Here is a 26,423-nt window from a genome sequence, read left to right on the forward strand (position 1 = left end):
CACTATTTTTATCTTTATTGATATTTTGGGTCAGGTATTATGCTTGCTCTTATTCTATAAACAATAAAACTGAAGACAGTGAGAAAGGAAATATTGTCTCTAAGTCCAGACCCTGATATTAGTACAGACAGTTTTCAACACAGCAAGACTTCAAATTCCCATCTTGGTTAGTGTAATCTATGTAGCTATGAAGACAGACAGATAGATAGATAGATAGATAGATAGATAGATAGATAGATAGATAGATAGATAGATAGATAGATAGATAGAAATAGTATATGGATATGTAATGAACATATATAATGGGTATATGTACATATACCCATATCACTAGTGATTATATATAAAATATATATTATGACTATATATAAATAATATGTATATAATGAGTGTATATAGAGAGTAGGAGTATATATTATACTATGTTTAATTTTAAGGTTTTTGTTTTGTTTTGTTTTGTTTTTAGGTTTTTCGAGACAGGGTTTCTCTGTGTAGCCCTGGCTGTTCTGGAACTCACTCTGTAGACCAGGCTGGCCTCGAACTCAGAAATCTGCCTGCCTTTGCCTCCCCAGTGCTGGGATTAAAGGTATGCATCACTACCCCCGGCTACTTTTAAGTTTTAAAAAGCATGTTTCAAAACATGTTTCAAAAATGTTTGTTCATATATTCAAGTAAAAGAGTTTTAAGTACCATAGAAAACTCAGACAATATTATAGAAATACTGATTTCAGAGGCATAAAATATAGAATACTAGACACTAGAAAGTTCATGAAACCTACCCAATTAGAACTAATTTTTATAAAAAGTATTATATAGGTAAGTTACATTACAAAAAAAATTCCAAGGAAATATTTTAAAATTTGTAAAAATGTATGATTGCATAATTTCATATTTAAAACAGAGAACTCTTTTAACTACTTATATAAGGGGAACAAGAGGCATTTAAAGGAATTTTAAAACTGAAGGGAATTTTAATTAATCATTTTATTATTGACTTTTTCAAAGGTTAAAAGCCAAACACAAAGGTTGATTAAAGCAAATGTTTGTTAATTACTCAGTGTCTCCCTTTCTTTGATGCCCAGGTCTTTAAGATCACCCATTCCAAATTGAACATAATGTTCCAAACAGTTTGGATGAATAAGGTCATACTGTCAACTGGCTAATACTCCTTTGACCTATAAACTGAATTTAAGTGTCATCTATTGATCAGGAAAGACTTCCCTGATCCTGGCCAGCTTTATTCCAAATAACTAATGCCCCTCACAGGCAAGTTTCCTCACAGCACTTGTGTCATGGAATACTTTATACTCTACCTAAATACCTCATTCTCATCAAAGATTAAAAGCCCTGAGCACACAGCTTTGATCATTTGGGGTATTTAGCACGCATTTCTTGGAAGGCTAAATCACACTTTCATAAAAGGTAGAAGATTGAAATGATCTGAAGAAACACCAGAGTATTTACTGTTTTGGGTACAAAGACCCTTTATTTCACTTAGAATGTTGTCTGCTGTTGAAATGTTCAAATGTTCAAATGGTGTTTGAATATCTACTTTCTTTATATCTTCTTATATATAAGCTCAGTAAAAACTAAACCATGTCTCTATGTATGTGTGTGTGTTTAGAAAGATTCTGAAATATTGATTCATAAAAGCTACTTTAGAAATACTACATGATTCCACGGAAAATAGAATGAAAACAATGGATAGTTTCTTCATAGCTGTTACTATGTTAGGCATCTTTGGAGATGAATACACTGAGCATAAAGTTAATATATTCTTTCTTATTTCATGCAAGCAGAAGTTACCTAGCACAAGTATAATAAGATTTCTTATTATATATCTATAATTTGAGTAAAACAATCTACAAATAATGTGTACTTTGAAGTGTGAGGGTGGGAAAAATTGTCCAATACACTAAAATAGCCTGTTACCACTGAGATAGTCTATTCTCAGGACAAAAATAAAAAACAAATATTTAATAGAAGCCACTAAATGTATTATAATTAGATGAAGCATCCAAACCTCAGTGCTCTAAAAGAAGTAGAAACTATATGACAAGATAAAAATGTTATATCTGGTGTAAATCATCTAAACTGTCTTATTGAAAAAGATGGCATTTGGAATAGACTTGGAAATGTAGAGGATTTTATTTGGAAGTGTTTCCTACAATACAATACAATACAATACAATACAATACAATACAATACAATACAATACAATATAATACAATACAGGAAAACTATAACCAAAACACAGATATGAGCGAGATGAAATTATCTCATCATCAGTCAAGTATAGGAAACAAAACTCAGGCATTTTTAAACATAGGTATAAGAAAAAGTATTTTAAGTTATCTAATTCAAAGAATGTTAAGAATACTTGTTAGAAGCAATTGAAATGGTAACTATCTTTCAAATACTCCACAATCATATTTTAAGCCTTAGAAATAAAAATGTTTATATTTTAAATAAACAATAATTTCAAATTAAGAATAAATCCTTGATATCATATGTATGTGCTATTGCAACAAATATTAATAATCAAAATTTTAAAGAGCATTGAAAATCAAGAAACATAAAAATCCAGACTGTTCTTTTTTTCATTTTGGATTTTAGAAGTAAGTCATAAATAGATAGATAACTCCAAGCAAATGTAAAAGTCACTACTGGGAGTATGAGAGAAATACACTAGTTATTAAGCTGACTTCAATATATCATTTAAAAATTAACAAGGAGATTTAGTGGAGTCTCCATACATAAGTGACACCACCACTCCCTGAGAAGCCCCAGAGGTACCTGAAATAAGCAGTTATTGCTCTTAGTTATAGTACTCTTAAATAGTATGACACTATTACTGATACCACGCACCCTGAATAGAGAAATCAATTTTAAACTGTTCAGGAAGCTTTCTCAGGGTGGCCAGCACTCGTTGTGCCAAAGGTTGTAATGCAGGTTGTGGGGAAACAAATAACATTGATGGTCTTACTAGATTCTTAATTTTAAACTATAGACATAGCAGACAAATGTGCCCCCTGATGCAATAATAAGGGGAGACCTGTGAGGAGTTGATGAGAAGAAATACATGGAGGATTGAACTAGTCTATGAGAACAAGGGAAGAAAAGGAAGGAAGGAAGGAAGGAAGGAAGGAAGGAAGGAAGGAAGGAAGGAAGGAAGGAAGGGAGGGAGGGAGGGAGGGAGGGAGGGAGGGAGGGAGCGAGGGAGGGAGGGAGGGAGGAAGGAAGGAAGGAAGGAAGGGACGTATAAAGGAAGGAAGGGAGTAAGGAAGAGAGTGTGGGAAGGAGGGAGGAAGAAAGGAAGGGAGAAAGGAAGGGAGGGAGGGGGAAGGAGGGAGGAAGAAAGGAAGGGAGAAAGGAAGGGAGGGAGGGAAGAAGGAAGGAAAGGGAGGGAAGGAGAGAAGGAGGGAAAAAGAAAGGTAAGAAGGGAGGGAGGGAGGAAAGAATGAACTCAATTACTTTAGGGGAAAAAAGTAGCTTAAATTTCCATGTTTTTAAGATTTCATGTGTGAAATGGTTCATAGAAAAAGATCTATGTCTATGTCTAGTAAAAGGCAAGCAGTTTGCTTGTAAGAAGTTTTCCAAGTTCTTGGACAGGTGTGCTAGGAAAGAGAGAACCCAAAGCAGCCACCAATATGAGTAAGGTCAGGGCCATGGAATAGAAGACTCAGAACCATGTCTATTGGAGCTGAATCACTGGGCAGAGGAAGAATGAACACTTTCATCAAGAAAAGGGAAACAGAAAAGCTTTTGGGATAGACTTTACTAGAACAGAGGGACAGAAGTCACAGAATAAAGCAGGAAAGCAGGTTTCAGCAATCTTGAGAGATTGATCTTCATGAAAGGACTTCCTAACTAAATCATCCCTGTTTTGAAGTGACTGGTTAAAACTGCCCTTAAGAAAAATTATGTTAAAAAAAATTGCAAAGATTGCAATATTTAGGCCTTATCTTTCCATCTAAGCTTGGTACAGAGAGAAAAGATTAAATGAAGAGTTAAGGATTTATCATTTCATAGCAATACACATAACCTGTGACTATGCATCATCCTTTTTGACGTACTGGAAAAGTTCAGGTAAAAACTGGCCTTAGTGTTTCAAAATCAATCTTTTCTGAAGCTTGTAAAATGTCATATGGTGCTATCTACAGATTGTACAGCAAGTCACAGATCACAAGCGGTCCTGGGATTCCGAAGGCTAGTGTCAAAACTCTACAGTTAGAGCTTGCTATATGTGAGTTACCTGGTACAGAAGCATTTCTGACTTTCAGTATTTTCATCTGATTGTAGTTATTGGGACACTAATCATTTAGCTTGAGGAATATTTTCATTTAATTACATTTAAAATAGTTTTACATTTATATCTATAAATTTTAGATGTATTTATAAATATGTATCTATGAATATTAGATGTATAACAATTTATCATTTATCCATTTTGGGTAAATATATAAAACAGCTTTAAATGCACAAGTCTGTTTTTTAGAATGTGCGAACCTCATCATTCAAAAACATTTGCTTATTTATTTTATATGTATTGATATGTGATGATTATTGATTTGTCAGTAAAATATTTTATTCGTTAATTCAAACTGTGGTGAAGAGGGATTTACTATATGATCTTGGATACATATACAGTGTTCTTTAAGAACTTAAAGCAGTGGTAATACACATCTTTAATCCCAGCACTTGGTAGGCAGAGGCAGGTGGATTTCTGAGCTCGAGGCCAGCCTGGTCTACAGAATGAGTTCCAGGACAGCCAGGGCTACACAGAGAATCCCTGTCTCGAAAAGACAAAACAAAACAAAATAAAACAGAAACAAAACAAAAAAGAAACCATGTAGAAGTACATTTTTCTTCTCTTCTTTAGTTGTCACTGTATAAATTTTATTCCAAGCATAAGAACAAAGATAAGGTTACACAAATTAAAAATAAATGAAATAAAAAAATGCATGAAACACACATAGTCTGCTATGTATGACAGCCTTACAACACAGTACACTGCAGAATGCAGAAAATCCCCAGATTGACTGTCAATTGATTCTCTATCATTCTGTCTGTGTTGCATCATGAGCTAACATCATCTCTTGTCTGGAGAAAGACTACAGAGCAACACCTGATTCACAATTTGTACTGACGAACATCTCCTCCATCTCTTATTTTCAGTAATTTGGTACAGTTAATATAAGCCATCTTAAGTTATGTTAATTTTATAGTAAATAATAATATAACATGGTTAGTTCCATAATTACTTAGAAACATATATATGCTTGATTTAATTATGTTCTAGTACTGTTTCCTTGTTTCATGTTTTGTTTGTATAAGAGGCTATTAGATGATGCAATTATTCAGGAAACTTCTTTAAATAATGCTGTTCAAAAGAACTAATGGCCATTTAAAAAGGAAAAAAAAAAAACAAAAAACAAAAAACAGAAGGTACAAACAGCTGTGCAGAGTTGCACTAGAGAAATGAGTTTCTGTGGCAGATTGAAAGTCAGCAGCCTGGGGACAAGGGTCTGCATGAGGGAGCACTTTAAATCACAGCAGACAGAGGAAAGCACACAGGCGAATAAAGCAAATGGAGAGAAGCAGACACCTAACTAGGCTTTTTTCTTAAGGTGGATGAACAAAGAGAACTTCAAAGTTTGTGAACCTAATGAGCTGACACTTTGATAGAGAAACATCTGAGCAGCTAGAGCTACATGTCTAAAAAATTCCAAGGGATCTGAATATGGGTAGGTGAAGAAAAACAGAGACATATAAATTTTTAAAGAACTAGAAGATGCAAGATGAAATCCTGTATTTCTTATGATCCTGTAAGACTTGGTATTTTATTAATAATTATGGACAAGTGTTAATATGCCATCAGAATCAAATGTTTTTTTGTATTTTTAATTGTAGAACTTCCTTGAAAAATATAAATCTGATTAAAGTATGTATGACTCTAAAATTATTGTATGAATTAGCCCATCCATACATGTAGAAGAAATAGAAAATTATTTGCCTTTACTGATCTTATATTAGCTTTCATTATTTCAATAAAAGCCTGAGCTATTTGACTTTGTAGTGGGAAAGGGTACATTTAGGCCATGATTGGTAGGTATGAACCAAAGATCACATATCCCAATTGTTGAGCTGATGGTAAAGCCATATTGTGAAGATATACTGTATCAACCAAATATCTAACAGGACCAAAGAAAGGACAGTGTTAACACAGCCATGCTTACTACTATCACAATCCCCTACAAGAACTAAATAAATAACACATATATTATAGCAAAATCACTTAAAAGAATATCCTTCTAGGACCCACCTCCCAAAGGTTCTACTACCTCGCAACACTGTTTATTAGGCCACAGATAGGCAAAGGCTTCGATCACAGTAGATTGTTTTGAAACATTCAAACCATGCCCAAACCATATTAGGCCCCAGTTGTACATTTCCCCACTAAGAAAAAAATTAATGTATGTAAATTCAAAATGTCATTCTAGATCCACTTACATTTTTAAATATATATATATGTGTATTTTCATACATTTAGACTTTTTATAGATAATTGTAAGCTTGTACTGTTGTACTTTTATTTACTACCTTTTGTAAATGTGTGTGTGTGTGTTTGTGTGTGAGCGTGTGTACAAGCACGCACATGCATGCGTGTTTCTGAACAGAGACACACACATATGCATGCAAATACAAGAACATTTTTATAGGCAGAATGAGTCAGCATACCCTGACTGGTGCTTAGTAATGGCTCACACATGTGCAACAGCTGTGGCACTCCCCAATTCTGCAAAAAGAGTCTACTTCTGCTTCTGGTCTGACTACCAGAGTCGGTGTCTTTGGTTCCATGTCATCTTACCACCTACCCCCAATGACCATCCCAAGGGGCCGAGGGCTGGGGCAAGATATTCTTTTCAGTCAGTACCTACAAGTCCATGAACTGAAGGCTGTCAATCTTTTATAGAAGGACACTTATGTTGTACCATAAATTGTTATCATTCGAAATATAATTTTATAGTATAAAGAAATTTTAATTAGTATCTGATCTAATATTCAAGCAGCAGTGAGCATTTGCACCCTCTCCCTGTGCCTTAAAATGATTTTAATCACGGCAAACTCCTTTGATTTATTTTCTGCCACTAGACACTAATTACATGGAGCCAATTAAGAGAGAAAACCATTGAGGAAAAATCCTCAAGTTAGGTAAATCTTTCAAAAATCATGAGTCTCCAAGATTTCAATTTCATTTTAAATGTCAGCCTCCTGATTAACTGCTTTCCACAAACAGTAGCAAATACAGAGGGCAAGTTCAGAAGGCTGAAGTGTGTTTAAAATTCATTTGCAAGCAGAATTCCTCTGTGTAATATGTTTATGCCTTGGGGATCCACACCTGCAAACAATGATATCATTTTATTTCTGTAAGGAATAAAAAATGAATTTCTTGACAGACACAAAAAGTCTTGATTTCCTTCCCTTAAAAGGTTCAGATGCATGCATTTATATTGAAGTAACTCCTACATCCTTGGTAGAGAGACCAAAGATGAATATTATGTCTAATGAGTGCTTTCCCAATATCTAGAGTCATATTTACAATTAGGTAGACAAGCATTTTAACCAACTGTGAAAGACTGCTGTGGATTGCTAATAAATTTGTACTGTGTGTTTGTATAATCAAGAAATGATTATAAATATACTTTAGTCTCTATTCAAGATCTGATGAACCATAAGTCTAGGGAATTAAGCCCATTGTGTTTCAAGGGGCAGTAGAGTAATTTGGATACTTATTCCAATAGCAAGTACACAAATATAGATGTATTATCCTGAATAGGAATGACTCACATAGACTCATGTGTTTTAATGCTTGGCCTATAGGGAGTGGCATTATTAGAATGTGTGACCACGTTGAAGTGGATGTGCCCTTATTGGAGAAAATGTTTCACCATGGAGGTAGGTTTTGAGGTATCATAAACTCAAGGTAGGCCTAGTATGATAGTTTCATTCTGCTGCCTATGGATCAAGATGTAGAACCCTCAGCTTCTTCTCTAGCACCATGTCTGCCTGCATACCACCATATTTACCACCAGGATGACAAGGGATTAAACCTCTGAAATGTAAGGCAGCCCAAATTAAATGTTTTCCTTTATAAGATATGCTGTGGTCATGGTGTCTCTTTACAGCAATAGAAACCCTAACTAAAACAATATGCTATAAATCTTACTAAAGTTTGAAAAGCTCAAATATTTTAGCACGCCAAGTACATTTATAAGCACTTAACAATCACAAAGTTGACATACATATATGCATTCCATTCTGCCAGATGTCCTATGTTAGTCACGTACCTGTGCTACCTTTGATCCAGGTTTCAGATATCACTTTCTTACTCAGGATTTTCAGATCCTCATTGCTAAATTGAGAGGTTAACTCTGGAATACTCTGCAAAATCTTCCACACCATGTTATGCTCATGTGTTGTTCTATAAACTGGCCTTAGAAAAATATGAAAGAGATTATAAATTCAGTGATTATAGCAAAAAGAAAAACAAGATAATGTATTGGCAGATTTAAATTTTCCAATTTCTTATTTTATTTTCATTTAGAATTTGTTCAAAAGAACCATGTTAAAATCTCATTTAGATTTTTAAGAAATATTTAACATCTATTCTGTTTCCAAGAATAAGATACACCATGATGCCTTAAACTTCAATAGAAACTTAATTACAATTAAAGACTCTATTATTTATTAGCAATAAAGAAAGACTGTTTAGATATTAACTAAAGATGTTTTAATTTCTACATTCTATACTTGATCCTTAATAGTATCTTACCCCAATGATGCATATTTTATGCTTTGGATATTATATCACTAGTTTTCCAATATAATTATTTATTGCTGCATCTTGGATACACATTTTAAATGGCACTTATTTAGATAGTTGGCTTCTAAAAATAGTTTCAACATTCACTATCTCTCCAATAGTAAGATATGCAATGATGCTTTAAACTTCAGTAGAAACTTAATCACAATTAAAGACTGTATCATTTAATAGTATTTGTGTATTATTAAAGTTGGGTAAAATGAAGTTGTAATTTAACTCTTAACCATTTATAAGTGAATATGTGTGTGTGTGTGTGTGTGTGTGTGTGTGTGTGTAATTTTAAATTAAATATATTGTTCTCATATATCATGAATGGAATTATGTGTTCATATAAAGACAGAATCCCATGTAGCTCAGAGTGACAGGTAAACCATAGGCATCCTATTTCAACATCTTAATCACTAAGTTTAAGGGCATATGCAGACACATCTGGCCTTAGATTGTTATTAAATTATTTATTTCTTATTAAATATACTAGTGAGTAAGAACAACACTACAATAGAGGTATGAAGTTCATGTTACACTAATTTCTGAAAGGAATAACATAACTACTGGGTATACAACTACAGAAAAATTCTGTATTTTCAAGTAATTTTAAGGCCAATACAAAAAATTAGCTTAGACCCAGAAAAGGAACTTAGGGTGCACATACCACATGAGTAGTTTTTTCAATAATAATTTCACTATAGACTTCATGTGCTATAGTATTTTGGATAAAAATGGATCTAATAGGCTCATATATTTCAATACTTGGTCCCTAGTGAGTATCTGTTTTAGGAAGGATTAGAAGGTGTGGTCTGAAGGTGAGACACTGAGAGCAGATTTGAGGTTTCAAAAGTCCCCTAGTATCACCAAGTGTGCTGAATAATCCTCCCTCTTCTGGTGTGAGCTCTCAGCGTTTCCTTCCAAGATGCTTCACTCTACCATCATGAACTCTTCAAATCTGGACACATAAATTCAATAATATATTCTATTTATAAGTTGTCTTGATCATGGTCCATTATTACAGCGACAGAAAAGTAATTAATGCATGTGCTTTTGGCCTTATATCTTTATATATGTGTATCTTGAATGGTGATCAAAATTGGGTTTTTTTTCTATTGTAACATATCCAAAACATTCAAAAGCAATAGCTAATAGTCACTCTGAGAAACTATTTTTAGAAAACTGGATCTGTACTAAATAAATATGATTTTAAATGTACCTCTAAGATACAGTAAGACATAATTACTATATCAGGATTCTAATGGTATAATATCCAAAGGAGAAGATATATATCATTGAATTCAGTGAGACAGCTCAGAAGATAAAGGTGCTTTCTGCCAAGCATGAGGACCTAGTTTCTATCTCTCAATCCAATACTGTGAAAAAAGAAATAAGCTCTTGCAATGTGTCTTCTTCCTCCAATGTGTCTGGCCATATTCTCCAAGGCACTAAATAACTTTAAAAATAAAATCAAATATGTCAGTAATGTAATCATCATAAAGATACTGCTTCTCTTTCTCTATGTAAAATATTTATTAACATATACTAAATATAATATATTATATATAATATAGCATATATTATATATAATATGCCATAAGTATATTATATTATATATAAATATAGTATATAATTATAAAATATATAATACATGGTATATATGATATATATTATGTAATATAATGTATATATACGTGTGTGTGTGTGTGTGTGTGTGTGTGTGTGTGTAAAACATGGACAATCTGCTTAGAAAATTTATTCAGTGAACACTATTGTATTTAGTGTGCTTAGGATTGCTCACTTGAAGTAATGGATCATTGATGCAGTGGAGCAATTTCAAATACAAGTGAAAGGAAGGGTGGAAGACAGAAACATGAAGGACAGTCATGAAAATGAAGTAGTTCCTTGACCCATTTAGCCGAAAAAAAAAAAAAAAGTGTTTCCAGTGGACAAAAAGCATGATTCTACCAGGCCTATTAATTCCTTACGTCTTCTTTGTTAAAAGAAGATGCCTTACGCTTCGGCAAAGGCCTAACGTCGAGGTCAGGCTTCCCATCTACGTCACTGACCCAGAAGGCCTTCTGGGAAGCTGAGCAGAGTGAAGGTGAGCAGAGACAAAACAGCCTTGAAAACAGTATCTGCAACACAGCCCTGACATTGCTCACAGACAAGCAGATAGTACTAGAGGTATGTAGATGCCTTTATGTATTTTATGAATGTGTACCTTTAAAATATCCAGTATTATGACCTAATAAACCTGTAAGTCAGTGAGCTTTCAAACCAAAACACATTGTATGACACCTCATCTTCAAATGGAGCACTCTCTCTAATCCCCTGGTTAGATTTGTTCACTGGGATAAGAGATAAGGGAAGACTTCTAAGAGATTAAAGACAAGAGGTGCTCACTCCCAGGACCCTCCCTCCATGATAGAAAAAAAAAAAAAAAGAAAAAAAAGAAAGAAAGGAAGGAAACAAGGAATGAAGGAAGGAAGGGCGGAAGGAAGGAAGGAAGGAAGGAAGGAAGGAAGGAAGGAAGGAAGGAAGGAAGGAAGAAAGAAAGATCCAAGATCTAAATTTAAAACTTGCAACATTGTTAGGAAAATTGAATAAATTGGCCCATGGAAACAGCATGGTTATTATGAATCAATACTTTAATTGTGACTCTGTTTTGTTTTGTTTGTTTGTTAATATGCTGTTAATGATTCAACACCTTTCCCTGGTTTCACTACTGTGCAACTGTAAAGAAAGCTGTTTTTGTATGTTAGTGGACCTGAAATATCTATAATGGCAGTTAATGGAAGGAAGGCTATAACCAATAGCCATAACTTTGCGATACAGTCCTAAATGAAGCTTTTAGTTTATCTTTTTTAAAAGAATGAATACAAGCTTTCAAAAGACTATGTGCAGATAGTAGGTAGCTAGCAAGAGTTAGAGACTTGAAGATACCATCCCTACTAAAAATTGATTCACTAGGCAGTTATTAAGTTTAATTTCTATATCCTGTACTACCATGTGACTGAGTTCTAACCAACTAGAATTGAACAGACAAGGGGATGGGATGTGGAGGAAGGATTGCGGAAGGGAGTGACTGGGAGGTGGGCAATGACTGGGATGTAAAGTGAATAAGTAAAAAATAAATTTAAAAAAATTTAAAAATTAAATAGCCATAGGGAGGCATAGCTTACTAAGTGGTCAAAATTTTAGTGTTCTACATGAAGATAAAAAGAATTTGTATGCTCACTTAGTAGACATAAAATCATATATGTATGTGAGTACGTGATTATATATCAAAATACATGAAAAATGTACATATAACACATTACAACAGAAATATGTATGTACATTTTAACCCATACATATGAATAGAAATAGGATCCCATTTATAGTGCTGTGTGCCAAGTTTTCTTTCTGGAGATTAAGGCATGAATGTTTCTATTTAACAAACACAGAAGCTAATGGAGCACTTCATGAAGCTATGAGGTCACCATCCCACAACTGTTCAGTGGCAGTACTCCTCACACAATGGTGACAAACCAGAATGTTTTGTTTTGTTTTGTTTTCTTATTTATTCTCTCGTGCAATGCATCCTGACTACAGACTCCTCTTGCTCCATTCCTCACAGTCACCCACCTATACCTTCCCGCTCCCCCAGATCCATTGTTCCTTCATTACCCTTCAGAAAAGAGCAGGCTTTCTAGGGAGACCAACTAAACATGGCATGACAAGATGCAGTAAGACTAGGGAGAAACCTTCAGTTCAAGGCTGAACTAGGCAACCCAGTAGGAGAAAAAAAATATTTGAAGAACAGGCAATATGAACTAACCAGTAACCCTGGAGCTCTTGTCTCTAGCTGCATTTATAGCAGAAGATAGCCTAGTTGGTCATCATTGGGAAGAGAGGCCCCTTGGCCTTGCAAACTTTATATGCCTCAGTACAGGGGAACACCAGGGCCAAGAAGTGGGAGTGGGTGGGTAGGGGAGCAGGGCGCGGGAAGGGTATGGGGATCTTCAGGATAGCATTTGAAATGTAAATGAAGAAAGAAAATATCTAATTAAAAAAACAAAACAAACAAACAAACAAAAAAACAGGCAAAACTGTCAGAGATACCTCACTCCCTCTGTAAGGAGTCTCACCAAAACCAAAGTTAAACAACTGCAGCACATATGCAGAAAATCTAGCACCCCAGGAAGACTCTGATTGCCACAGGAATATATTTTTAATTTAGATTGCAATTTTAATGCATGACCAATAACATGGTCTGAATTAATGCATGCAATATTAGCATTTATAAGTGCTTCATCTGGAAGGAATGCTCGGGGGGGGGGGGGGGATATCTTCCAAGGAACATGACCAGTGTGTCACAGTATCCAAGAGGAGTTGCAGTGAAAAATGCAAGTCTCCCTAGTGAGCCATCCTTTCTTTTGTAATGGTATATGCCTTGTTTAAAAATACCAAAGAAGACTCTCAAGAAGACTAGGTTGAATTTTATGAAAAGAAGAGATATTTTCCTTCAAAATTAAAAAATAATATTTTATTATTTCTTTAAGAATTTCATAGTGTATTTTGATCACATTTTCCCAACTCCTCCCAAACCAACCCCACCTCCTTAACCATGGATTGTAATATTCTCTTTCTTTTTTAAACTAATTGAATGTATGTCTGCTGACTGAATTCTCTTGAATTGTAATATTCTCTTTCTTTTTTAAACTAATTGAATGTATGTCTGCGGACTGAATTCTCTTGGGTGTAAGATATCATCATGTGACCTACGAAGTGCCGCACCCTTAAAAAGAACATTCTCCCTTTCTCAACAGTTATTATTTGCCAAGAGTTCCTTATCTAAGGTTAGAATTTCATACCTGCCCCGTCACCTCTCTCTCTCTCTCTCTCTGTCTCTCTCTCTCTCTGTCTGTCTGTCTGTTTCTTACACACACACACACACACACACACACAGAGAGAGAGACACACCATACAGGGATTTTTGTCTGGCCTGAGTTTGTACAAATCTAGGCATGGTGTCACAACTGCTATGAGTTCACATGTGCAACTATGTGTAACATGTGCAAAAACAAATTTTGCTTTGAAAACACTGATTTCTTTTAACCATTCATGAAGACTCTGTTTTTTATAATCGTTTTGCTTCCCTCTTTTGTGATGATCCCTTAATGCTAGGGAAGAGATATGGTATAGATGTAACATTTATGGATGAACAATCCACACAATCTATTATTCTTTGTTCAATGACAAGTTCTAGGTTCCTATGCTAATTGTTATCTACTCAAAAAAGGAAACATGTCTAATAAGAATTGAGAAATATACAACATACCAAATCTATGAGACACAAAGAAGTCCTAGGGAGAAAGTTTATAGCAAAAAATAGCCTACTTTACAAAACCTATGAAATTACATTATTGTTAGCTTAATGATGCACCTGAAAGCTTTGGGATATAGAAAAAGAGACTATACCTCCAAAAGAATATACAAGAAAAGATAATTAAAAACAGAATGAAATTGAAGACGTAGAAAAAATTAATTGATTAAATGATTACTTGGTTCTTTAAGAATATTAGTAAGATTGACAAACCCTTAACCAAATTACCGAAAACAGAGAAGACCCAAATTACTAAATTCAGAGCTGAAATGGCTGGAGAAGGCTATGTAATTAACAACACTGGATACTCTTTCAGAGGACCCTGGTTCAGGTCCCAGTACTCATTTGAGAGCTCACAGCCATCTGTATATCCAATTCCAGAGTATCTGAATCCTTTTCTGGCTTTACAAGCAACAGGAAGACATGTGGAACACATACTTACTTGCAGACAAAATATTTCTGCACATAAAATAAAATTTGAAATATATATTTTAATATTTTATATCAGAAATGAAAGGGAAAATGCTACCTCAGATACTGAAGAATTTCAGAAAATCATAAGGGCATACATAAAAATCCTTTATTTAATTAAACTAAAGAATAGGGTTAGGTTTGTTTATTTTTTTTTCAAGTTTTATTTTTACATTCAACAATATTCCATTGTTTTTACTATTTAGGTCTTGTTTGTTTGTTTTTTTTTTTTTTGTTTTTCTTTACATTGCACCTTGTTATTTATGTATTAGAGGCTATTTGAAATGGTCAAAGGTGTTCATTGCTAGCATATAGATTGTATGGATAAGGTTTGAACATATCCTACAGTTTGTTGATACCCTTTATTATCTGAAATGAATCCACTGCATTTCTCAAGATTTTTCTATACCTGTTAGCATTCCTTCTAGACTGCACCCAATAGTTACAGGGCAATATCCAGGGAGGTAGGCCTGGATTGCTATAAAAAGGGCCTGTTTGTTCCTTCCTTGCTCTCCTTGCCCCTCTGATCCCTTTCTCCCTCTCTCTCCTTCTCCCTCTCTCTCCACATGTTCTTTGCTAGCCTCTTCTCTCTCCTATTCTCCCCTCCCTTCCCTCTTCTCTCTCCTTTTTCCCCTCCCCTCTCCCCTCTTCTTTCTCTCCTCTCTCTCTCTCTCTCTCTCTCTCTCTCTCTCTCTCTCTCCCTCCCTGCCTTCACAACTTCCCCTCCCATGTCCTAAATAAACTCTATTTTATACTATATCCCTATATCCTTCTTATGGCTGGTACCTCAGGAGAGAGAGAGATACCTTAGCATGAGCACACCGAGGCACCCCTTTCACTTCACCATATCTGGACCTACGAAAACACATTCTGGTCTTTTTATAAAACAACATAAAACCAAAGATATAATTTGTAAACAAACAATTTTCATTTTCTTTCGTAGTGAATTTCTACTTCTGTCTCACAATTGGTGTTCCTTGATTAGACTTCTATTGTAACTCTGAGAAAGGGATTCAAAGGCATTCAGAATAGGTATTCTGGTCTTTTCACAGGTTTCTGGAGATAGCATTCAATGTTTAACCACGTTAGTTACAATTCTAACTGTTTAAAAGAAGGAGCAAGAAAAAGAAGAGGAAGAAGAGAGGGAAGAGGAGAAGCAGGAGAGAGACATACAGACAAACAGAGACAGAGAAAGAGGGGAGGCAGGGAAGGAGGGAGGGAGGGAGGAACACACACACACACACACACACACACACACACACACACACACACACACACACACACACACACACGGAAGGAGGGAGGCATGGAGGCAGGGACTGAAGGAAGGATTTAAAAAACAGCATGTGCCAGGAATTTCTGGTATACTCTGAAGCAACATAAATATTCAGAAATTCTTTGCTAGTCCTTTCTGTCTCAGCATGATGTGAAACCTGGAGGCTCATTAAGAGTCACAACAAGTAGTTATCCCTCTGTCTCAGGATTTGCCTAAGGCAAATACCATCTGAATTTAGCTCTCATACTTAACCTTTGGTATCCTCACTTTGTAGTCCAGACCTCACATCCACAGCTGTAGACACACATATTTATAGGACTTTACATGCCTGTTGACTTCACACTCACTAATCCTTTGTACTTCTTGCTCATGAGATGACTAGTAGATTGAGCATCACTGGTTCGTAGAAAATTGATTATGGTTCTTTTAAGTTCTATATTATAACACTATTTTACTTATATTTATTAAGATGTAAGAATGTAAAGACAATGAGGCTTATGCATTTTGGCAACAAAATTCCATAATAGCCTCCCCCCCACCCCACCTCATCAGATGAGTGCCAGGCTAGAAACCCCCTTGCAGGTTTGCTTACCTCTAAAAAAGCTTACACTAGAAACTGGGTTTAGGGCTTCCTCCCCTCCTCCTGCTGTGTCAGAGATGGTGCTGCAGCCTAAGGTCTAGTTTGAATAAAGACCCTAGTGCATTTGCATTGGAACCAGCTACCTAGTGGTCTTTTGGGGTTCAGAAAAATGGGTACAACATTTCTTTATAAATATTTAGAAATATCCCTTTTAGGTCATCAAAGTTATGTCATGTCATATTTTTTGTTTTAAAAGTTAGGACAATGTATATCCACATTTCTTTCTTATGTGAGCTGTCATTGGAAAGCATATGTTCTATAAATACATTTAAGTCCATGCTACTCTCTCTGCATTACTCTCCAGCAGCTGGCTGGTTGCTGAGCCCTTCATTTGTTTCCACATGACAAGATGCTCTTTGGCTACAACAGTGTGCAGTGAGGTTATTCCTGATAGCCATTCCTACACTAGCAGAGCTAGAAATAGCTGCTTAAGCAGCAATGAAAGGCTAGTGCACATCTTCATTGTACCATACTTACCTAGGATGCTGAGAAGCCTGCATTTCAAGTTTTAGATGATCAAAAAATAAACGCTAAAAGTTATATCCATTTAGATTTAAATGCAATGTCTCCTTACTCAAATGCACCTAAATTTGCTGTCCAAATTAAAGTGCTAATGACACAAAAGCTTCAAGTGTGATAAGGAACCCAGGCAAGACTAGTCAGAGGGGTATGATCTCCTGAACTAAGGGCAGGCTCAGGCTGATATCATCTGTAGCCCAGTAGAATCTGGAAAAGGGAAGATGGTATGGTCTCATAAACCAAGGAATCTTCCTTTCCCTCTGAGAATATCTGCTCTCCTGAGAAGCCACACTAACCTCCATTGGTAATGACAACTTTGAGACTGTAGGGAAACAGACCTGCAGATGAAATCTTCCACCCACAAAACTACCTTGCCCATAATGCCCCCTGAGGCATGTCTGTGAGGTCTCTCTTTCTATGGAGACATTCTCACCCCTACTATTTTGATTAAAGGATAAATGGCTCTTGTTAAAGGTCGATTCATTCTTTCTTTCATTTCCATGTTGCTAATGTTAATCCTGATAAAACATTTGGTCCTAAAAGCCATGATAGATTCTGGGATCTTGCACATAAGACTCTTCATGCAATCTCCCTATCAACCCTTACCTGTCTCCCTCCTTTTTCTGATATCTGGTCAAGAGTATGACTACTTGCTGACCTTGTTACATGGAATAAATAACCACCAATTATAACCTACAATTTCTGGGGTTTTGTGGCTTGAATGAGAATGGTCCCCATGTGCTCCTATATTTGAATCCTTGGTCCCTGCTAGTAGAACTGTTTAGGAAGTATGAAGAAGCGTGGTGTTCTTGGAATAGGTGTGGCATTGTTGGAGGAGGTATGTTGATGGGAGTGAGCTCTGAGGTTTCAAAAGCTTATGCCAGGCAGAGTCTCTCTCTCTCTCTCTCTCTCTCTCTCTCTCTCTCTCTCTCCTAGCAGCTCTCTCTCTCCCCCCTCCCTCTCCCTCTCCCCTCTCTCCTTTCCCCTCTCTCCTCTCTCCTCTCTCCCCCATCTCTCTCACCTCTCTCCCTCCTCTCTCTCCCCTCTCTCCCTCCCCTCTCCTCCCTCTTTCCTCTCCCCTCCCTCCCTCCATCTCCTCCCTCTCTCTCTCCCCTCCCTCTCTCCCCCTCTCTCTCCCTCCCCTCTCTCTCCCCCTCCCTATCCCCCTCCCTCTCTCTACCCCCTCTCCTGCCTCTCCCCTACCCCATCTCTCCCTTTTCTCTCTCTCTCTCTCTCTCTCTGTCTCTCTCTTTCTCCTGCCTGTAGACCATGATACAGCTCTAATCTATCATGATTAATCTAATCTAACACAATACCTGCCAGTCTCGATACTTGCTGTGAAGATAATCCTCTGAGGCTATAAACAAGCCCCCAACTAAATATTTTCTTGAATGTGTTTTCTTGATCATAGTGTTTATTCACAGTGATAATACTGTCTTAATTACTGTTCTATTGCTGTGAAGAGACACCATGATCACAGCAGCTCTTATGAGAAAAAGCACTTAAGTAAGGGCTTGCTTACAGTTTCAGAGGATTAGTCCATTATCAGAATCACAGGGAACATAGCAGCTGGCAAGTATGGTTCTGAAAAATAGTTGAGAGCTACATGCTATGCCCTAGGCAGAGAGAGAGAGAAGGACTAGGCCTGGCTTTGGCTTTTGAAACCTAAAGGTCCACTACCCAGTGATATACTTTCTCAAACAAGATCATTCCTACTCCAACAAGACTATGTCTTCTAATCCTTTTAATTCTTTCAAATGGTTCTTCTCCCTGGTGACTAAGCATTCAAATATATTAGTCTATGGGGACCAAATGTATTCAAAATACCATAGTAACTAAGACCCTTTGCCCTATTAACTGCTCCAGCCCCTCTTCAGGATTTAATATTCGTGTGATATGTTAACTCTGTTTGTGTTTTCGTCCCTCCTTTCTCTCTCTTACTATCTATCTATGGATCTCCAGAGCAGAGACTCTTTGCCACATGGTATCACACTGCATCCATGGTGAATTCAGTGGGAGTTTCAGGCTAAGCCAATAGCTGGAAAAAGCCAGTTTTATACCCTCTCCTTAACTCTGGGAGTTCCTCAACATCTGTTGTCATTTTATGGACTGATTCCCACCTTCTTTTGCAAATCTGGCTCACATTTCACAGCTAATGTGTCCTTGCAAACATCCTTTAGAACCTCCCAACTTACTCACCCACCTCCCTGCTTCCACCCTTTCCAACCTTGCTTTTACTCAACCAATCGCTCCTATGCCACTTCACCTCATAGCCCTGCAACTCTTGACCCTTAACTACCTACTTTCCTCCATTCCTAGATTCCTCCTCACCCCTCCCAACTTGCAATCTTTTCCTTTAAATTCTCACCACCCTTCTACACCCCTCCTCCACCCTTCTCCACCCCTCCTCCTTGGTTCCTTCCAGGACCCTGTCTCCCATTTCCCTCCTCTGCCACCATGAACCATCTTTCCTAAAATCCTCACCTCCCCATCCTCTTCTCTTCTGCTCATGCTCACTTCTGTACTCACAGCCAGGTGCTTCCCGTGAGAAAGGTTGCAAGATAGAGTGGATATGAGCATATGTCCCATCTTCCCACTCAGATGTAAATCAAATACAGGAAAGGTCACCCTAGCATGACATATACTTTATCAAAATCTCCCCTCCCAACCCAGGCACAAAGAAATGCATCTGTATTTTTACCAAGGCCCTTAGAGATCATTTACATACTGTAAATAAACACAATCTCTCTTCAGAGGAGGCAACCCCAGCCAACTAGTCAACCAAAATTACCAACTCCCTGAGGGTAGCTTCACTGGATCCATTTGATGATCACATGATTTTTAGAGGGTGTGCAAAACAAACAAAAATTCCACTCTACTGTCAATTATGATAAAATCAGAGAAATTACCCAAGCCTCTGGTGGAACCCCTTCCTTACTATTGGCTCACCTCATTGAGGTTATAACTAAATTTACCAATCTATATGTAACCACTCCATCAGGGGCTAGCACTCAAGTCCCTTTTATTAGCCAGTGTGCCTTTACATCAGCCATAAACCCAGGCAGTTAGAACAGGGGCTTAACTCAGAAAAGCCAACAGGCCAATGTCATATATCCCCTGAAAGGAAGAGATCATCTGCACTGAGAAGTTGTTTCTGGGAAGGAAAGGTATATTATCTTATTTAAGGAGCACACCATCTCTTTTCGGGTAGCTTGGAAAACCATGTCTCTAGCTAGAGCTAAAGACATACCTTTACCTTTTTATATGTTAACTTAAATCCCAAGAAATGACTAAACTGATGCTTACATTTCCAATGTTACCAGGAAAACAGGAGGTTGAGTTTATACCTTCAATAGTCTAAGACTGTTAAAGGAAGGCTAGGCCTAAGAAAATAAATACCCAAGAATCAAAAGGTAAAAGGAGACAACCAAGTCCTATACATCATCCTTTGACCTACACCACACACACACACACACACACACACACACACACACATTGCAAATATATGTTATAAAAATTAAAAATATGATTCTCTCAAAATCTCATTTTTTCTGAAGATCCCCTTTTTATCCCTGCAGACTTTCAAGTAATTCACTATAAAATTACTTCCTAGAATGTAATATTCACTTGAACTATTTCTTGAATCACTAATCATTAATATGCACATCATTCTCTGTCTGACTCTCTTTTGGATTTCTTCATCAGTCAAGGAAGAATGAACAGAATAACAATTGGTTTTATTTGAACATCCAAGTTCACAGAACAAATGCTGAACACTATCAGCTCCTCCAGAAGCTGGGTTTGGTCATTCATAGGGTAGAGACATCAGTGGCCCAGTAGACCAGTAGTCCCTCTTTGTTATTCATAGGGTAGAGACATCAGTGGCCCAGAAGACTGGTCCCTCTCTGTTATTCTGTACACAGATAGAAATTGAATAAATGAAGACATTAACTTTAACTTTCTTTTCAGCCTTTTCATTACCAAACTCTACTTTTAAAATTAAAAATAAACTACAGTTTATAAAGGAAAGGAAACCCTTATTGAGTGTATGAGGAGCAAAAAAGAAAAAGCCAAGCTCTTGTATAACTCCATGTTATTGAAGAAAATAATAAGCTAGTTTCATATCTAAATTTCTATATGGTTCATGACTGACTAAAAAAATGTTACAGATCATTTCTCTACATGTTTATTGTTTCAAATCAAAATTTGCAATTTTTGATCATCCTATGACAAGGTTCCTCATCAAAAGCACTCATAATAAGCACCTTTCAAAAATGTAGGCTATAATGTTAGAGCAGTTTGCAACAAACTTGCCAAAATGTGTATAGCTGGGTTACACAATACACTTCAAAATTACCTCTCACCTTACTTTCAGATCATTCCAACCACAATATTCAAAATAGTCATCTACATTCCAACCACAATATTCAAAATAGTCATGTAATACTTTAATATATAAAAAATATGTACTCTACATAGCATAAAACTGATATTTAAAAAAGACTTTTCTTTTATACTTAGACATTTGAAACATCTTTTTTTTTCTAATATACAACACTAATACTATAAATTTTTCAGGAAGAGAAACTGACATTTTGAATAGAATTATATTTACTCTTCACTTAATCATACTATTTTTATTCAAGAGGCATAATTAAATGTCAGATTTAAAACACAAGTAGTAGTTTCTATCTACATTTATGATTTCTTTGGTCAGCAAAAAAATTAAAGAAGAAAAAATCCTCTACATTAGGCTAGGAAAACAAAAGATACAGCCCTTGCACACTCAATTTAAAATTTAGAAAGTCAATCATTAAATACAATGAGTGTAAATAAAGTATTATAAGAGGCAGAAATTTGTGTATCATAGAGGCATAAACTATGTGGAGTTAGAATCACAAAGTCAAGAAACACACCAATTAGAAAGGCCAAATTGTTGACTGCAAGGAACAGTAATGAAATTGGATATAAAATGAACCTAGGTAATATGGGAGGCAAAATGTTAGAATGCGTTGTAAATCCTGTTGAAAGGTTTGGACATTGCTGTTAGAAAAATAAAGTCATCCAAGGGCTTAGTTATAAGGCACAACTGAACAGTTAAACATGTTTTTTAATGCAGCATGACTACACAGAAAAGAATGAATTGGGGCATTGTAAAATTGATATCCGGAAGTTGGAAACTTATTTTAATAGATTATATAATGAACCATTTTATCTAGCAGATCAGTATTTAAAATTAGCTTGTAATATATTTAAGGGATTTTAATGAGTTAAGAGAAAGGAAGTATAATTGATATATAAGCAGGCAACTTTCCTTCCACCATTAATACCTCTAGAATGGCATTGAAGGGCTTTCTTTGTCAAGATGGTTGATTGATTGATTTGAAATTTTTCCTTCAAAATGATTTTGTATTTGTATTGAATTGCTGACTATAGTCCAGTCACTGCAGAACACTTAACACGAAAATAACAAAATCCAAACAAGTTCTTCTTTAGCATATTCTAGGATCTACTGTATCCTTGTGTAAAGGTCAAACATAGGATTGAATGGACTTCATCTTGGTTTAAATTCTCCATTAGTTGTGGGGTCATATGCACAACAAAGAAACAAAGCTCCCAAAAATCAAAAGCACAGTCTTGCCAGGAGAGATATGAGTGTGTGCCACTTATTAAAATGCAACAATATAAATATGTTAATCATTAATCAAATTGATATTTTGAAAATTGATAACAAGCATGACAATATAGATATTCATTTAGATAATGAACAAAACTGGAGAGCTAAGATGTTACATAGGATTATCAATTATATATTTCAATGTCTGCCTCTTGAGAGGCAAAAGCATTTAACATTTAAAGAACTGACATTTTAAACTGATGTTTATTAACTGGCTCTATTTTCTTCTAGGATGCTAAAGCTTCATTTTTTTATTTTTTATTTTTTTTAGCTATTGTTAAATCAAGTAAGATAGACAATTAGCTATATGTTTTCCTCCTGCCTCGAAAAGACCTCGTGTTCTCTTCACCCTATTTTAGCATTAATGCCATTTACTGTTTTTGAAGTTTTATAAAGCATTTTCTGCTTAGATGTTCTCTTAATTTGACGCATGTACATAGAAAGAGAAATGTATCCCTTTTAGCTTTGAAATTTTACATCAGAGTTATTTAACCAATTTTATTTTCAATGTCATCCAATGGAACTATGTTTACACCCTTCCTAGAAAGAACAAAAATTAAATATAGCTCTTTGTACGCATTCCACTCCACTACAGGGCAAGGCTGTTTGGGAAGCAAAATGTGGAGCTTAACTGTGCTTATCCCCAATGTCCCCTCCAGACTGGTGCTAGGCTTCAGGAAGCACCAAGACACCACTCCAGGGGCAGGAAAACACAGTCTGGGATGTGGGAAAGCTGAAGCTGGGGACTTCAGAGCCTCCCCGCACTCAGTTGTCCATGGGGTGGCACACAGAGGAGTCAGGAACAAAATGTCTGTGGTCCCCGGTCTTCTGACGAGGTTGAGACCATGGACTCTTGGACATCCAGGCCGCTGGGAGTCTAGGAAGAGCCAAGAATGGAAGAGGCCTGCGAGCTGAGGAAGAGGCCTGGGCTGCGGGAAGGGGGATCTCCGGCTTAGCTCAGCAGTGATTGTCCTCAGGTTGGCAGCAGTTATGGCTGGGAGTGCAGATGAGTATTCTATGGGAGGATTAGGCAGTGGCTCCATAGGTGAAGGCCTGCTCCATGTTTCCCATGTTCGTGGTAGATGAAAGAGACAGTCCTTGGTTCCAAATTCTTTATTAGTTGTCCACTGTGGAAAATGGATGTCTACCGTATCAACTTCTCAGGGTGACCTGGAGATTGATTGCCTTTTGCAGGGAGAAATGTCTGTGATGGGAAGCTTACTGGCTAAGCCCTCAAGGCCTCAGGCATCATTAGAATGATGAACTCTGTTCTGGGCCTGTGTGACCACAGGTCACATTTCCTTAAGTGGGAAGTGTAGCACGTGTTCTAGGCCAGGAATTTGTCAGGAAGGAGTGAGGCGCCTACCATCTCAGGTGTGCACCAATGAGTTCTGGGGTCACAATTTGTTCTGACTACCAAGCATCCAGACATGATTTACTGTCCCATGCATAGTCAATTTAAAAACAGTTTTAATCACAGAGCTATTCTTGTAACCGATTTGTGCTGTTCTAAGAAAACCCATGAGACTAATTTATAAGATTATCCAAAATCTCCAAGGGTGATTCCAAGATATTCACCATCTACAAGGGTGAATGATATATCCAATATCTACAAGAGGGACATAAAGAAATCTGCTTCTCATAAGGCTTGGAGGCTGAGTGGCTGAGATCACAATGTTAGCTTTAATGATGTTTAGGTTGCTTGCTTTTCTTCTAGTGTGATACCTTGAACACAGCATCCTCTTTTGAGAAGTGGCGCTGCTTCCTCACATAGCATAACAGTCTCCCTTCATGAATCGTTTTATATAATGGCCCTAATTTATGAGAAGAGGGGCTTCCAGAACCTAACTACCTCTGAAGTGTTGCCCTGTATGAATATTATCATGGGGATAATGTTTAGATTTTTACAGAAAACACATTCAAGTACTACCCTCTGCCCTGCCAATTTTCAACCTCCTGCACAGTTCAGATACATACTCTCGGTTCTGAAGCAACAACAAAGAGTTAACCAGAAGCAAGGGAAGCAAGCCTTCGCAGGCTGACCCACACTTCATCTGGGCTTCTCAGCCTCAAAGAACAGTAAGGGAGCCCCCATTTCTCTTCTGTTTGTATGTGATAGTTTGTGATATAGCACAAACAGACTAATATAACATCTGTCTCTCCGTAAGTACTAATCGTTTATTGTTTAAATTAACAGGAAAACATTTAGGGCAAAATAGTGATTAGAATTATTTCAGAATGAGAAGAATCATTTTTATGTTAGCCAATTAAAACCACTGCCAATATTGAGCAATCGTATAAAGCACTAATTTTCCAATTTAAAAATGGAAGAACAGGAAAAAATTCATGATAATTTGGTATAATTTTGCTATCCCAGTACTCAAATTTTATCTTTTGAAATATTACTTTTAGTGAATAATTATTTTCTACCCATATATTTAAAAATAATTCTGAGTATTAATCATTGCTTCGATTTAAGTAAGACTTTCTCTGCTCTATTGACTTCTTCCTCCTTGTTTTAAACTTCAAAAATTATGCAAAAAGAACTAAAGGTGAAAATGAGCAGCTGAGACTGTTTTTTAAAAAGTCTCGTGTTACATTTGAATATCTAGCGTCTCTAGGCTCCATGATGTGCCCCTGTGCACAGCACCTGTTGTACAGCAGTAAATAACCCAGTTTGAAATTGTTTTGCAGTTCATTGAAGCACATATACACACCCATGAATCTCATGTTCAGTATTTTCATAAGCTTCTAAGTTAACTAGTGAAATTTATATTGTGTTTTAGCAGTTCTTCCAGCCACCCATTTTTCTATTCTTTTATGTTGCTGTGTATTTACATAGCTTAATATCTTGGTAAACTATATACAACAAAATTATTGTCTGAATATGTTTACACTGAGTAGAAATGTATTTGGATTCCTGTTTTTGAAACTCTACAGCATTGTCATATATACTCAGTTCCTTTCTTACTCATTAATATTCCCTCTTTTCTCTCCCTATCCTCTATTTGTTTTTGTTGTTGTTGTTGTTCAACAGGTATTACATGATTTATAATTTTATCCATCCTTTATTTTTGTGATCCAACCTTACATAATCATTTAGAAGTGCATAAGAGATGTTAGAATGTTCTATAATCTTCCCCATATTGTTTTGCTGGTAGAACTTTCTTTAAGCATTGGTTATGTGACATTTCTCTAGTTCACTCTTCCAGATTTTGGAAATCTACTTCACCCTTGTATGGGTAGTCATCAAATACTAGTCTAGTGTAGTAAATCCTGAAATCCTCATTTGCGATGACAAATAGTCTGGTTATAGAAGTCTGCTTTTGAAAAATTATAAAATGAATTTAATAGAATGTAAGAATCATATCTCATTTCATGAAGACTATGCTTTATAGATTCGACCATGGATTTCATTACAGATTTTATTCTGACTCCAAAAGGTTTTTTCCAAAGAATAGTGAGAATCAGAAGATAAATGCAACATGTTTCCTTTCAGATGCAAATTCAAGATTTCTCTCTCTCTCTCTCTCTCTCTCTCTGTGTGTGTGTGTGTGTATGTATGTATGTAACGAAAATATAAAAAGGACTGTAAGA

The 26,423-nt window shown here is 36.2% G+C and overlaps 1 protein-coding gene across 1 annotated transcript in view; it reads right to left on the reverse strand.

Moving 5' to 3' along the window:
• Positions 1-26,423, reverse strand: part of Cnbd1 (cyclic nucleotide binding domain containing 1) — a 354,571-nt gene that overhangs the window by 130,665 nt on the left and 197,483 nt on the right. Inside the window, exon 5 of the mRNA NM_001371269.1 lies at positions 8,352-8,497. Coding sequence (NP_001358198.1) covers positions 8,352-8,497 — 146 coding nt within the window. The remainder of the gene's footprint in view (positions 1-8,351; positions 8,498-26,423) is intronic.

This window comes from Mus musculus, chromosome 4 (assembly GCF_000001635.26).
Source record: "Mus musculus strain C57BL/6J chromosome 4, GRCm38.p6 C57BL/6J".
Classification (NCBI taxonomy): domain Eukaryota; kingdom Metazoa; phylum Chordata; class Mammalia; order Rodentia; family Muridae; genus Mus; species Mus musculus.